General features: G+C 45.7%; 2 protein-coding genes across 51 annotated transcripts in view; both read right to left on the reverse strand.

Moving 5' to 3' along the window:
- The window catches only part of PDLIM1 (PDZ and LIM domain 1), a 44,251-nt gene extending 42,908 nt beyond the window's left edge, over nucleotides 1–1,343 (reverse strand). Inside the window, exon 1 of the mRNA XM_051800972.1 lies at nucleotides 1,192–1,343. Within this exon, the coding sequence (XP_051656932.1) occupies nucleotides 1,192–1,287 (96 nt within the window). The 5' untranslated portion in view covers nucleotides 1,288–1,343. The remainder of the gene's footprint in view (nucleotides 1–1,191) is intronic.
- A 2,316-nt stretch (nucleotides 1,344–3,659) lies between these two features.
- The window catches only part of SORBS1 (sorbin and SH3 domain containing 1), a 167,213-nt gene continuing 156,874 nt past the window's right edge, over nucleotides 3,660–13,998 (reverse strand). For 26 of the 50 annotated variants that reach the window (XM_051800769.1, XM_051800770.1, XM_051800779.1 and 23 more), the window contains 4 exons: nucleotides 8,790–8,849; nucleotides 7,971–8,161; nucleotides 6,594–6,706; nucleotides 3,660–5,789 (listed from right to left, as the gene is read on the reverse strand). In XM_051800769.1, coding sequence (XP_051656729.1) covers nucleotides 5,722–5,789; nucleotides 6,594–6,706; nucleotides 7,971–8,161; nucleotides 8,790–8,849 — 432 coding nt within the window. In that variant the 3' untranslated portion in view covers nucleotides 3,660–5,721. The remainder of the gene's footprint in view (nucleotides 5,790–6,593; nucleotides 6,707–7,970; nucleotides 8,162–8,789; nucleotides 8,850–13,998) is intronic. The other 24 variants (XM_051800784.1, XM_051800783.1, XM_051800781.1 and 21 more) reach the window with 3 other exon arrangements.

Below are 13,998 nucleotides of genomic sequence, written 5' to 3' on the forward strand. Positions count from 1 at the left end.
CTCGGCGGGTTTAACAGCACTTCCAGCTGTGCCCTTCCTGGAGCTGGCAGCTTCCCCCATAGCACCTGGGGTCCTTCAAGCTGGGGGACCCCATGGCAGGAGACCCTGTGGCAGGAGGCATTTATAAAAATTCTCAAGTTTGACCATCCCGGTCTTCTTTAAGGGCAGTTCACAAAAGTTCAAGTTCCTGTATATTCCACTTCCCACAGCCCTTCCTCACCTGGGGCCTGCGGGCACATCAAAACTGTACCATGGTGGCAGAGCCCAGGTCTCTCAGCAGCTCGCTGGATGCCGTTGGTTTTTAGCGGGATTGCTGGAAAAAGGAGCAATTCCTTCATTGCTTCTCCCCTGGGAGAGGCCTGCAGCCAGCCCTGACAAGATACTGAGCAGCACACCCCACTGTGCCGAGCCAGGAAGGCACAGGGAGTTCACTGCCCCCACGGACGTGTCTGTGCTCGGGTCGGCCTGCTGGGAGCGGCTGGGACAGGGCCCAGATCCCGGCCGGGAACAGCCCGGCCGAGCACCTGCGTGCACCTGGTGCAGGTGGGGACGGGGACAGCAAAGAGAGGCAGCCTGAGCCGAGCCCTGGCGTTCCACGGGCAAGAGCTGGAGCGGAGCCGGGAAAATCAAGGTGCGATTCTAAAACTGTTTGGATGCAAAACTTCATTTCCTAACTAATTTCTCTTTAAGGGGGGGGACAAGAAGGACTTCGAACAGAGTCGGGCAAAGGCACTTAACACACCTTAATATGGCTTCTGTAAACAAAGACTGTTAACTATACATGGCAAGCAAAGGCAGGCGAGCATTCAACCCACCTCGGGGAGACGGATTCCCACGGGATGGGCTGCCAAACCCGAACCAGGGGCTGGCGGGGCTGAGGAGATTCCCACTGCCTTCGCCGAGGGGTTCCCTACGGACAGGCTGAGGAGGGAGGTTCGGTGGGAAGCAAAGATTTCAGTCTGTATCAGGTGAAGGGGCTGCGTGAGCCACCACGGATTTCCCCGTTAACATTACACACACACACCCAAAAAAACCACCCAAACAAACCAGGGGGGAGAAAAAGACAATCCAACAACCCCCCCCACACACACACGCCCTCCTGCCACGGCTCTGCCACCAACCCCGCTGTTGTGCCACCTGCCAGCCCGGTCAGACCCCGGCCCCGGCCGCCCCCCGCGCCGCCCGCCCTACCCGGGAGATGGCGAGGGGCTGCTCGAAGTCCCGGCCGCCCACCAGGCGGAAGCCCCAGGGCCCGGGGCCCGACAGCACGATGCGATGCGTCCCCATGTGCGCGCTGCACCTCGCGGGTCACCCGGCAGCGCCGCCGCCCGCACCGGCACGGCCCGCCCGCCCACGGCCCGCCCGCCCCGCCGGCCCCGCCCCGCCCCGGGGAGCGGAGCTCCCGCAGCCCGGGCCGGGGCCGCCTTGCCGGGCAGGAATCGCGGGCAGGAATCGCGGCGCCGCGACCCCTCACCCGCCCCCGGCGGAGCTGACCGCGGCCCGCAGGCAGGACACGCCACCGGCGGGCAACCGCACGCAGGAGTGCCCCGGTGCGGCATCTCCCCGGCAAATATGTCTCGGCCAGCTCCATCCTGGAGCAGGGTTAACTCTGAAACCTAATGGAGGCGATGCAAATAAGCGGCCTTGGCGTGCAGTTGCCCAGCCAGGAATTGATGAGTGAGGGCGGAGCCTGGAAAGGGTATTATCTTTCTGCTAATTTATGCCAGGTTCATCACTGCTTTAGGCAGGGGTTTGTTTATATCTAACCCCTTAGGCATGGTACCACTAACAAAAGGAATTCTATATGGTTTTTTCAGCCAACCTTCTCAGCTGTGATTCAGGAAAAATAAGTTGTTCCAGTTGCATGTTAAGCCCACACTACTCTGATGATGGAGAACGTGGGAGAGGTTGGTTACAACTTGAGTTCAAGCATTGCTGCCTATTTAGTTAATAAATACAGCTCACCCACAAGCAGAATATCAGTGAGCTGCAGCTCAGGGCTGCTGCTGAGGCTGGGATTCAGGCACAGCTGGGGAGCATGGAGCAGTCAGCAAGTAGGGATGACCACTGGTCTTACAAGACATGGATGGCTATGAATAATCCCATTACAAGGCTCACCCTTACTTCTGCAGTCCCTTTTCTTGTGTGCCTTCATTTTCCTACCTTAACTTGTCATTTCACAGGTTTTTTCTTTCCAGGGTCCATGCGTCCAGACTATTAATCTTGTTTCTATCAGAAAGTAGTTCTTCAACCACATCATTACACATCTCCTGGCAGTGAAGAAAGTGACACTGAAAGCTCCTTTACCCCAGGGTATGCAGGACTTCCAGAGGACTGTGGCACACTGCTGGGTCATCTTCCCCTCTCTGCAATCACAAAACCATCTCTAGCTTGTTCCTTACCTTAGATTAGGATAGAGAGTGACATCAGTAAATACCCATGATGTTCAGCAGCTGTAGATGAGTCTCTCTCCCCTCCCTGTCCGGGATGCTGTAAAGCAAAGGCGAGCAGTGCTTGTGATTGCAGCAAAGCCATGCCCAGGCTGCTCTTTGGCTTTTATATAAGGTAACCTGCGAAAGAGAAAGATGGGCTTGTGTCTGTGTGCTTTCTAAAGACATGCAAAATAGCCTGAGGCTTTTGTTGTCCTGGTAGTTTGATTTTAGGATTGGCTTGTTTATAGTTTGGCTTCCTAAAATCATTGTGAGTGCAGCTGTGATGTTTATCTGTCTGCTGGGCCATCCAGTCACATCACCACAGTTTGAATCTGTTGCCCAATTTTGGCTCAGTTTGAGGTGGAGGTCTCAAAGAAGTTAAAACTCCTTGTGAAATACCAGTCTTTGGAGTGAGCCCAGTCCTGCACAGGCAGCATGCAGGAGCCAGACATATGGAGGTGCGCAGGGCGCTTTTGGGGTACTCGTGCATTACTGGACCCCAGGGAGCCCACCTAGGTAGCTCAGCTGTCACCTTCCCTTGCTCTACTCCTTCAGGGACTGTTCCCTTACAGAAGGCACTCCCAAAAAATCCCAGCTAGCTATATTGCTACAGGGCTGGGAGATGTGACCTGATCATCACAGACCTTGCACAAACCCCTTGATTCAGTGCTGTAGCCACACTTGCCCAGTCAGAGTGCAGCTACCACAGAAGTGAGGGTCTTAAAGCTTCTGACCTGAGTCAGGGTTAAAAATGCACACATAAGCCCAACATCAACTGGCATCCCTTCCTACACATAGGCTGGCATTTTGGGTTTCTTGTCTGACTCTTTACCTGTGTGGTCTTCTCATCTGAGAGTGAGTCACAAAGACCCTTTGTAAACCAGTGGACTTGGGTGTACTCCTGCCCCACAGGTCTGCATGCATGCCACAGCAGCTGCACTCTGACCCCACATTACAGTGAGATCTGGGTGTAAACCAGCTTTGTCTCTGCTTTACACCTTGGTTTCAAAAAAGTCACAGCCAGCCTACGGCTCAGGAAGGAGAACCAGTGAGCTCAGGCCAAGTCACAAGCAGGATCCTCAGGTGCAGAACAGTGGGGAAGCCCATGGCAAACACCTACAGCTCAGTATGGACACAGCCAAAGACAGCCACAGCAGGGCACTACTACAAAAGTACAGGAACAACCAGAATAGATTTTATTTAATAATTTGTACAAGGAACACAATAGTAATTCAATAATTCCATTTATTAATTGTCAAATAGTAATCCACTGCAATAAGAAACAAAAAATCAACACAAAAATAAGTTGCATTTTGTGTGGATGTGTGTGTGTGTGTGTGTGTGTGTGTGTAACTTAAACTGGCAAGAGCAAGAACCGAAAATTAACCTCTAAACAAGTATGTTATATACAATCAATATCAACATGTTATTATTTTGCTGGATAGATTAATTTGATGTTATCCAATCTTAGCAACAAGCCTAAATATTGCTGCAAATAACTGGAGGGCAAACCCAAAGCAGAACAACAAACCCATAAATAAGATGCAGGATTCAAGGTATCTCCTGCAGAAAAGAAACAGTAGTGCTTTGTGTCATATCTGAAAGCCTTTCATAATGAATATTTTGTGCTAAAACTCTTTATGTGAACATACATGGAACTCCATCATTTAAATAAAAGTGGAAAAAAATCTCAACCTTTCACAACTGCCTTTTTTTCCCTCCCTTCACTCTATGTGTTTAAATTATTTTTCTATACAAGGTAAGTACATTGTCTGTACAAAGTTAAATATACATATTTACAGTCAAACTTCTGAGACACAGAGTCTTCTCTTCCACTGACCTAGGTGGAAGACAAGCCTACTTGATTTCAAACCCAGGAGCATGGCTAGTTTATCAAAACATTGCAAGTCGTGCTAACAGTTAGTTGTAGTTACTCTTAATAAATCTGTATAAAAGCATCAGCATAAAAATAGGCATTTTATATTATTAAATACGGCTTATGACAAAATAGCAATCTAACCCTTTGCTATTTGTACGGTAATTGTAGGAAGCAGAGTCTGACAGAACCGGTTTTGTTTATGCTTTTTCTTGATAACAAAATGTCTATCAAAAGAGTATTCATAGTGGATTTACAGGCAAGCATCCAGCCAAGCCATGTTATTTTTTTTCCTCAAGGAAATACGAATCTGTGTAACTGGTAGTAACTGCTGGGAACAGCTTTCAAAATTGATTAGACTTTTTTGTATGACTAAGAGGCAGCCAAAATGCATGTATTTATTTGAGACCTACCATCAACACTGTAACAAAAAGGAAAAAAAAAAGGCACCCTCAGTGATACGTTGCTCAGATTTATTAGAGCTTCTAAGATTTAATGTTGGGAAAGAAGCAAAATCTTCATCCCGAGGCATATACTGCAAAAAGTGTGTGATCCTTTAGGGCCAGCAATAGGGCACGAGGAGCAGAGAAAGGGAACAACCGTAGGACTCAAACCCAGGATTTGCTCTCACGGATGTTCTGTTTATTGGTTCTATTCTTTGTGCAGATAAATGTCAAAGCCAGGCTGATTTCTCTTTAAAAACAAGGACTCAGTTCATTTTGATGCACACGATACACTCACACACACACACACCCTGCACAAAAGAACAAACCCTGCAGAGACTGGTAATACATTATTAAAGGGTTTGGGATTTTTGCACATTTGCATTATACTTTATCTGACGTCTCTGGATTAAACCAGTCCCAAACTCTTTTTCCACACAGAGCTCTGCAGTTTAACTGTATCAGCTGTCCTCTGCCTCTGCTGGGTCTTAAGATGCATGACATGAAGTGGAAAGCAGAGCAAAGTGAATCTTCAGCAAGGCAGAAACTGGGCAGAAAGCCTGGCCTCTCTGAACCTTGCCAATGAACATGAGCGGCTGTGTACTGCCCCAAAGCACTATCCTACCTCAACACAAACAAAACCTATACCACATGCTTCCCTGAAGCCTTCTCAGAGGTAAGTACTCCGTACAAATTAAGATTATCATCAAAACTCTTGCCGAGGAAGGGAGAAGAATACACAAAGGCAGCACTGTAAACTAGAAACTGTCTCTTCTTCAGCAAACAAATCTCACCCTGACTCCATGGAAGCAGGGCTACACATTCAACTCAATACTGTACCACATAACCACATCCTCCTAACACATCTCATCTCTTGTCCATTACATTCATAAATTGTCTGTTTCTTCACTGTTTAAAAACATCATCTGGAAAACAATCCCATCCCTGACATGGTGGGATCACTGTTATTTTACAGGTACAAAAGCTTCACGTAGTTGCCTGGGAAGGTGCCGAATTGCCTTGTTCTCCTGGATGTACCTGTTGCAGAATAAAACAAAAGGAATCCAGAGTAAGAGGGAGACATGCAAGGAAGGCTTAGGGGTTTAAAAAGGTGGAAGTGACAACCTCTTCTGCCTGCAGGCATTGATTTCTAATACTAAATAGGAGTCCTGATCAAAGAGCCTTTTGGTACAGACCAGATCACAATTAGTTCTGCTACTAATCATCTTTGGTCTTCCCTTTTAACAACTAATAAGCTGCTGGTGAAAGCTCTTAGGCCTATAGTCTAGAAGCCAAATTCCTATCAGTGTAAGTGAGCTAATCTCCCTTAAGAAGAGATAACAAGTCTAGATTTGCAGTGTTGAGATGGAGAACACTGTCCAGACTTGCACTCTTTGAAGGTAAAGGATTTTGCTAAACATACAGTTGAGTCTGTATTTTCAGGGACTGCAACTCCTACCCATGTGTTCCCTTCATCCCCTACTTGCCACTTTCTGTAACTTGTCATGGCTCCCTCAGCTTTGGAAATGCTACAGAAATCCAGTTTTCCTTGGTTCCCTCTGTTGTTCTGCCACCCATGTAAGCAAGAGGGATCAGGAGGAAGACAGGAATGGAGATACTAAGAAGATAAAAAAGGGAAAACTAGAGACCTAGCAAGGAAAACAAAGGTCCACCACCCTGCAGCTTAACTTTCATGTTCTTGGTGGGAAAAGATCGGAAACTGTGGAAAAGTTTGAGTTGATTTTTTCACCATTTTGACCCCACAAATGAAAGCAACTTCCAGACATCCTGCAAAATTGCTCATCCCAAAAAGCTCTGCTGACAGGCAAGTATCAGACTCACCCACAAACCAGCCATCATCACATTTCTCCATGACATCGACAATGTCACCGTCCCTCAGTTCCAGCTCATCGTCATTCTGAGGAGTATAGCTGTAGAGGGCTTGATAGCTAACTCTAAAACCAGAAAGATACTACATGTTAGCAACTGGATTTCTCTGACACCCCATCAGGAGGAGACGTTTCCCTTCCCCTGATTCCTACTATATGTTGTTCAATGCAGTCTGGACCTGCGTTTTCCTCTTGAGAGCTGGAAGCCAACTGCATAGAGTTGGCTGTTGTCAGAGGGCCACAGTAGCAAAAACTGTCATGCCTGCACTGTGTGGGATATGTGGAGAGCTTCTGTTTCTTCTTTGCCATGTAGTTGTCTGCACAGACTGAAACAACCAGAGTCTTCCTAACATGTAGCACCTAGAGACCCTGTGAGTGCAGACACCCTATTGAATGCAAGCCAAAACCTAGATACACTCATTCCTGGCTACATGAGACATCTGTTCCCTTGCCCAGACACATAGGCAGGGCTGTGAGTAACCAAATGGCAGAGAAAAGGACTTTAGAAAAAGATATCGCCTACTCTACAACACTAAGTTTGCTGGATAAATCATGCCTGAGGAGGTATGGCACAAACAAAACCCAAGGTTGAATCCTGCCCTGAGACACCACTTGCTTCAGAGAAACTCTGTTTATTAGAGAGGAGCCTTATGGAGTGGAAACAAACAAGTGGGCAAATTTGGGAAGGCTTTGGTCCCCTGCCTGTAGGAAGTGAAAACGGAGCTAATGTGAGACTTTCTGTTCTGCATAAAGGGAAGGCAAAGGCTCCATTCATGAGTCAACTGCCAAGGAGTGTCAGTCTCCAAGACACAGTGCAGGCTACTATTCTCAAAATCATCAGCAAAAGGCCCCACCAAGCTCAGTGGCAGCTCTACTGGACAGCTTTGAAAATCTCAGCCTTGGTCTCTCAGCCACCAGTTCACCTGAGAAACTGGCCAACAATGCACCAAGTGGCATCAGTGTTGGGCCAGCTCACTGTACTGTGAGGAGCCAAGAACAGCAGCGAACACATTGAGCCACAGCAATGAGTCAGGTGTAGCCAGTGGATATTAATTTGTCTCCAGCTTCAAGATACAAAAACAGTCTCCGTAATAGAGACCCAGTCCTGGATCATGAGGTCATTGTTTCAAGTGCTATACAGACATAAAGGCCACAGTTTGAAACTATCCATTATGATGGTATGTGGCTATTTTTGTTCTTTAAAGCAACACTGATGTTTCTGCATAATTCTAATTTAACTCCTGAATCACTGAAAACTCCCACACCTCCTTATCTTCACTATTAGTCAGAAATAAGGCCCTTGGAAGAGACGGGAACCAAAAGGACTTACATGTCTCGTGGTGTTTGACTTCGCTCAGGGCTGGCTCCTTGCTGCTGTGCTTGAGGTTGCTGAGAAATGATGAGAGATGGTTTATGGTCATTAGAGGTCACCTTGTGGCGAGAGTCAAGAGGCTGAGAAATAGTACTGCAGTAATGAACAGACTTTTCTGCAATGTTTATGATCTCATTGCAAACAGCTTCCTGCGTGGTAGGCAGCATTGACATCCAAGAACACCCAAAGGACAGTCAACAGGGGGAAGGGAGGGGAAAATATAGACAAGAAGAGATGGGACATTCCAGTTGCAGCATATAAGTCCAGTAAAAAAAAAAAAAAAAAAAAGAGTTGTAGATCCACGTAAATATCCAGGTAGTGGAGTGCAGAAGGGATCCAGGTGTAAGCATGGAAAAACAGGCAAGATACAGAAGAATTTGGCATTTAGTTTAAAGATTTGTAACAAATACATATGCATATATTTTTAAAAGCAGCAGCATAAGAGGTTGCAATTAGTTATGCAGTGGCACCATTACAAATGCTATGAAGTCAGTTCAGAATGCAAGGTGAGGTGGGCTACTCCATTCATGCATTTAGCTTCATTTAACTTATACTCAGGGTCTGGCAGCACAATTAGCCCAACTTCTCATTGACTATGACAGTTTTTCTAATTGTTAAATTCCTTTTTTCTGTTGCAAACAAAACAGTATATGCAGATAGATAAACATGTACCTACTTTGCAACTAAAAATAGTGCTGGCATTTATCTCTACTGAGGTGTTACTGTCTGGGTGAAGAGTGTCTAGGACTACACATCTGAGTTAAACAGGGGCCTTACCACATAGCTCTTTTCAGACTCTGTGAGATCTGGTCCAGCTCTCAATGAATGGTGAGAAGGCTGTGTGATCACCAAGCAAATGATAAGGAAGACATTTTAGCAGATGTTACATTGGTCAGAATTAAAAAAAAAGTCAGTGGAGTGCAGACAAAAGAAAATGAAAAACTCTTCCCCTCCCCACCCCAACACCACACTTTTTAGACAGCAAGGTCCTTCATTTACTCAAGAGACATTGAGGCTACAGTAACACAACTGCACTGCAGCACACAAAATGCTGCAAAGAGAAAGATGACAGCAAAACAGAAGCTTAGAGCAGGGAGTCGGAGTGGAATGTTATGGACACCGCTACAGCCAGAAATGGTACATAGTGTCATACTGCATTCCTGTAGGGGAAGAAGAACAAGGACAGGAACACATACTTGAGAGCATCAAAACTGAAAGGCCAAAAGCATGCTGAGAAAAATCTGCTGCTGTTTTTAGAAAAGTCCGCAATGACTTTGACGCGGAAGAGAACAGCAACTCGCTTTCTTCTTAAAAAAAACCAGCTCAAGTCCTCAGAATGCCATTTAGCTCCATCAAAATCACTTCAGCCTGTACCAAGCAAGGATCTGAAATGTTCTGTTAATTCCCACAACAGGCAGAGGAGGAGCTGATTGGAAAACCCATCTCCAAACACCACCACCAGTGAAACTGCTGGACTCTGCCCTGCCTCTCTCCCCAGTCACAACTCTTCACAGAGATTTGTGTGTGTCCCAGGGCACAGCCAGGAAAATCAGTGTGTTTGAGGCTGGAGGTTTTACGAGGAAGGGGAACATCACTGAAAAAGTCACACAGGTATCCACAGCCTGGTTTTGCATGCTTTTTGCATATTCAAACACCCACTGAAAGCAAGGGGCATGCTGTGAGCAAATGGGATGTCTGAACTAGTGTACTGCCTGCAGTGCTACTTGGTAAAGTGGATTGGACAAGATACAGAGCATGGCCATCCTCTGTGATCATTCAACACAATTTTCAAACTAAATGTCAAAGGCCTAAATTGTTATGCTTTCTGTCCACCTCTTTATTCACTTCAACAGTGCCCTTCAGTAAAGGCTTGCTTTCTCATGGCATATAGAGGTCTGTGATACCTTCAGCACAAGCATGCTCAAAGAGTTTGGAGAAGTACAGGGTGATGAGCTCATCCCTGTCTAAGTCCTGTTCTCAAAGCTCCTCTGAACCACATCTTGGACCCCTGGAGCTGTGCCCATTGTTGTATTAAATAAAGCAAACTGTCTCTTTTCTCAACGACTGTGACCCATTCTAGGCCAATGCAGCCCCACAGCAACTTCTTTGTTGTCAGCTCTACTGTCCGGGGCTGGAATCTGGGATCACTGCCCTAAGAAGCATTGCTTTGTTACCATGTATATTTCTATAGAAAGAAAATTACATGTAACTTGAATGGACTAACTCCAGTGCAATTTGCATTCAAAGCATTTACTGGAGCCTGAAATTGTCACAGGATTTCCAGAAGTCCTTTCTGCCTGCCTATCATCAGCCCTGAAAGGCAAATGGAAAAATTAGAAATTTAAAGTTAATATTGAGCAGACTAACCAGATATAGTGCATCAAATATGATGAGATCAGAGCTAACTCAGGTGGTTAAGTAGCTGGGGAAATCAATTTCCAGGCTGAGGTAGCTGTAAGAATGATTTTTTTTTAATTTTATTCAAGAAAGTGCCTCTTGGCTCCATACTAATAAATTGACTGCTGGAATTGCTCCATGAGCTCCTAAGACCACATGGTCCATTTCCCATTGATTACTTGAGACCTTCCTGACCCGCTTTTCCTCCTGTAAGCATTAATAACTATGAATTAAATTAGTTACTTGAAAGCTAAAAAATTGACACTACCTCTGAATGCTCCATGGTGCAAGCTTGTATGTGTATTACCAGGAGGTGCAGCCTACCAGCAACAGAACTCTGGCCACTTTCCCTTTCCTGGCAGGATCCTCATAGGGACTTCTATGAGGCAGCTGGGCAGGAGCAAAGGCCAAGCAGTCCCCTGCCCTCTTAGCAGCTTCCAGTTCCTGACAAGACACATGACTAAGTGGATCCCTCTGGTCTCTGCTCCAGAGATCCAGGCAGCTCCTACCAAAGCACTAACTCCCAGGGCGCCAACAGAGCCCTGCAGTGAGGTGATGAAACACCCTACAGTCAGCAACTATGCAGTATTAGCCAAACAGGATGAAAAACCACCAGATCAAACATTATAATTTTAGGCTGTAAATGTATCACCCCACTGCTTTAAACAAGTGACCTTGATAGCATGATCTAGATGGCTTTTGGGTTTTTTTTTTTAATCAACGAAACAAACTCTACACTATTCTTACAGGGAGATAATAGATTAAAGGGAGAAAAAAAGTGTTATAGGTCCAAATGCTCTTCAAACACAGTTTCAGAAAGCCTTTATACTACCTACATTGGTGACTCCTTGTACCACAGGTGGCTGAGGAGTCAGCAAGTGTGGGGCACAGCTCCACAGTATAAAACACAGAGGTTCCCCAAAAAGAGTGAGCCAGCCCTGCTACTGCTGGAGCTAAACAGAGGGCCCTAAAAGTGACCAAGTACTCACAACCCACGAGGACACCTCAACTCCTACCCCCTCAGCCACACTTTCTCTTTGTAAAGACTAAGTGAATAAACTTAACTGAGTGCTTAAGGCTCTCTGTCTCCATGTCTACAGACTATGTATACAAAGGTGCAGTACAGTCAGTCCTAAAACACAGCTGGCCACTGTTTCCACCTCATATAGTGTTTGAGGATGGGTCTAAAGAGCACCATAAGTTTGTAAAACTACCAGAAAAAGGTTCTACATTAAGAGCCTAGAAAAGCTCTAAGGCAGGTTTTAAATATTAGGAAGAAAGATGCTGGAGCTACTAAACAGTAGACAGGTCAAGTAGCATCAAGTAGCATCCGTTGCAGGTCTCATTTACATGTCTTCTTTCATCCATTTCAGGTGGAAGTTAAAGGACTACATGACCAAAGAAAAAGTTAAACAGAACAGACTGACAGATAGACAAGACAGACAGAAAAATTGTTATCCCCTCAGAGAAGGGCAAACATCAGCAGTGATGCTCCCACACATGAATGGAGAACCATGAGCAAGGAGGCCTCTCCAGCCCAGGCAAAAGAAAAAAGAAAAACCTCTGCACACACCAAGCCCCAGCTTTGGTGAAAGCAAATGGAAAGCTGGCTGAAGAGCTCTCACAAAGGACACTGAAAAGGCTGCAGAGTGGAGCAGCCTGACCTGAAGGCTGCCACAGTCAGTGGAAAGACTCCCCAGCCCCTGGATCAGAAGCTGAAGGCTGTGTCTACAGCAGAAAAATGCATTTCCCATGAAAGCAGTACTGCTGCAGGCTGGGCAGCTCTGCCTTGGACAGTAAGCACTCAGCAGAAACACTGCTGTGCTGAATCTGTGGAGCAGATTTTATCCCCCACTGGAGGGGGGATAAAAGTTTACCTTGGATATGGTGCAAAGTAATGAACATGCTAAGGAAGGGTAGTTGGTCTGTACTGGGGAACATGGGGGTCTGAACATATGCCTCATATGCTCTCCTCTCTACTGGCCAAAACCAGGTGAAATTACTCAACACTCTGCCTGAGTGGTTCTGTACAAGTGCAAAGGAGCAGAGAGGTCCCCACTAACAACCCTCATGCTGCCAGGTGATACAGGGACCTTTGACCAGTCACTCTTGCCTTCCCCACCCCACAGCCACAGTCCAGCCCCAGGGCTGAAGCTGTTGCACTGATCACACTGTGTTAGCACCACTGCTGACTGTCACAGTGTGCTAATAAGACCCCAAAGTAAAACAGGAATTAAACTAGAAAATTCTTGTGGGTCCCCTGAAATAAACTGATCTGACAGATTACATTATTCCTTAATATCATGTTTTTCTAGAATATTGAAATAAATTATCTCTAAGTTATACTTGGAATATCTTTCACATGCTGTGGGGTGGTTCCTTTTTCTTTTTAGTTTTGACTAAAAGTAAACAAAAGGAAACTTCAGAGTAGCTCAAAGAGCCATTGCAATTTATATTTTCACTTAACAGAACAGGCAAGAACACAGTCCTAACACCATTCCTATACCAAAAGGGGTCTTAAACTTGCAAATAATCCTCAGTCAGAATTTTATAACTGGAGAGGCTCTCTATAATGAGAGAGAAAACTAAAATTCAAAATTGTAAAGTACCAGGGATGGACAGTAATGGAAACAAAACTCAAATGTAATGGCTCATTTCCATGTCTGCTAAGTGCTTTTCTCATTCAATTGAAATCAATCAAGAGGTACAGATTTTTGAAAAGCCTCCAGGGTACTACCTGAAGTTCTGCTGAAGCCATCAGCCTCTGTATGGGTCACACAGATAATAAGAAGTCATTTGCACATATAAATACCACTCCTGCTCCCTAAACAACTGTAGATCCAGAGCTGGAAAGGAGGTCAAAACTACTGGATCATGTCACACACAGTTTTAACTTGACACTGACAATGCTCTGATTGTCAAGGCATATAAAACATAAATATTGACTTGACACTGACTCCAGAAAAAGGCCACAGGGTCCTATTACAACCAGGTGCAACACCCAAAATAGAACTGTGTGCTAGCCATCCCTTGGGAGAAACATCTTTCTCTAAATGCAGCTCTTTCGGGTCACATACATCCAGTGTAAGCACCCGCAGGACCAAGCAGATCAGGGGTCAGGAGAAAGGCCAACATAGGAAACTTATGTGGATTTTTAACATGAAGCAGAACAGGTGTCCTACTGGATGCAGATATTGAAACTGAAAGGGAAGCAGGAGGTGGTTGTTCAGTAAAAAGTTGTGCAAGCTCACAATTGGAGGAAAATCAGTAAAGGTAACAGGAAAATGTCAGGGTTAAAGCTGTATCTCTCATAAACTGATCGAGAAAATAAGGAACATTGGCAACTGCTTCCCACACTCATCCTACCAAGCAGCCTGATTGGTTCACTGATCAAGCCAAAGATTGCTTCCCCAATACCCATCACTACAGACAGTCCAGTTTTTGCTAATTGTGAGCTTTCTGTTTCAAATATTGCCATCTTGTGGAAGCTGCCTGGAAAGACTGATGAGGCACCAGCAGCTGCGAGCACCACTCATTCCCAGACCCTGGACACTCCAGCCACACAGTGCTGAGGCTGAGCTATGCTGCA

Source organism: Manacus candei, unplaced genomic scaffold, assembly GCF_025592945.1.
Source record: "Manacus candei isolate 608988 ecotype Guabito, Panama unplaced genomic scaffold, ASM2559294v1 h1tg000050l, whole genome shotgun sequence".
In the NCBI taxonomy this organism is placed as follows: domain Eukaryota; kingdom Metazoa; phylum Chordata; class Aves; order Passeriformes; family Pipridae; genus Manacus; species Manacus candei.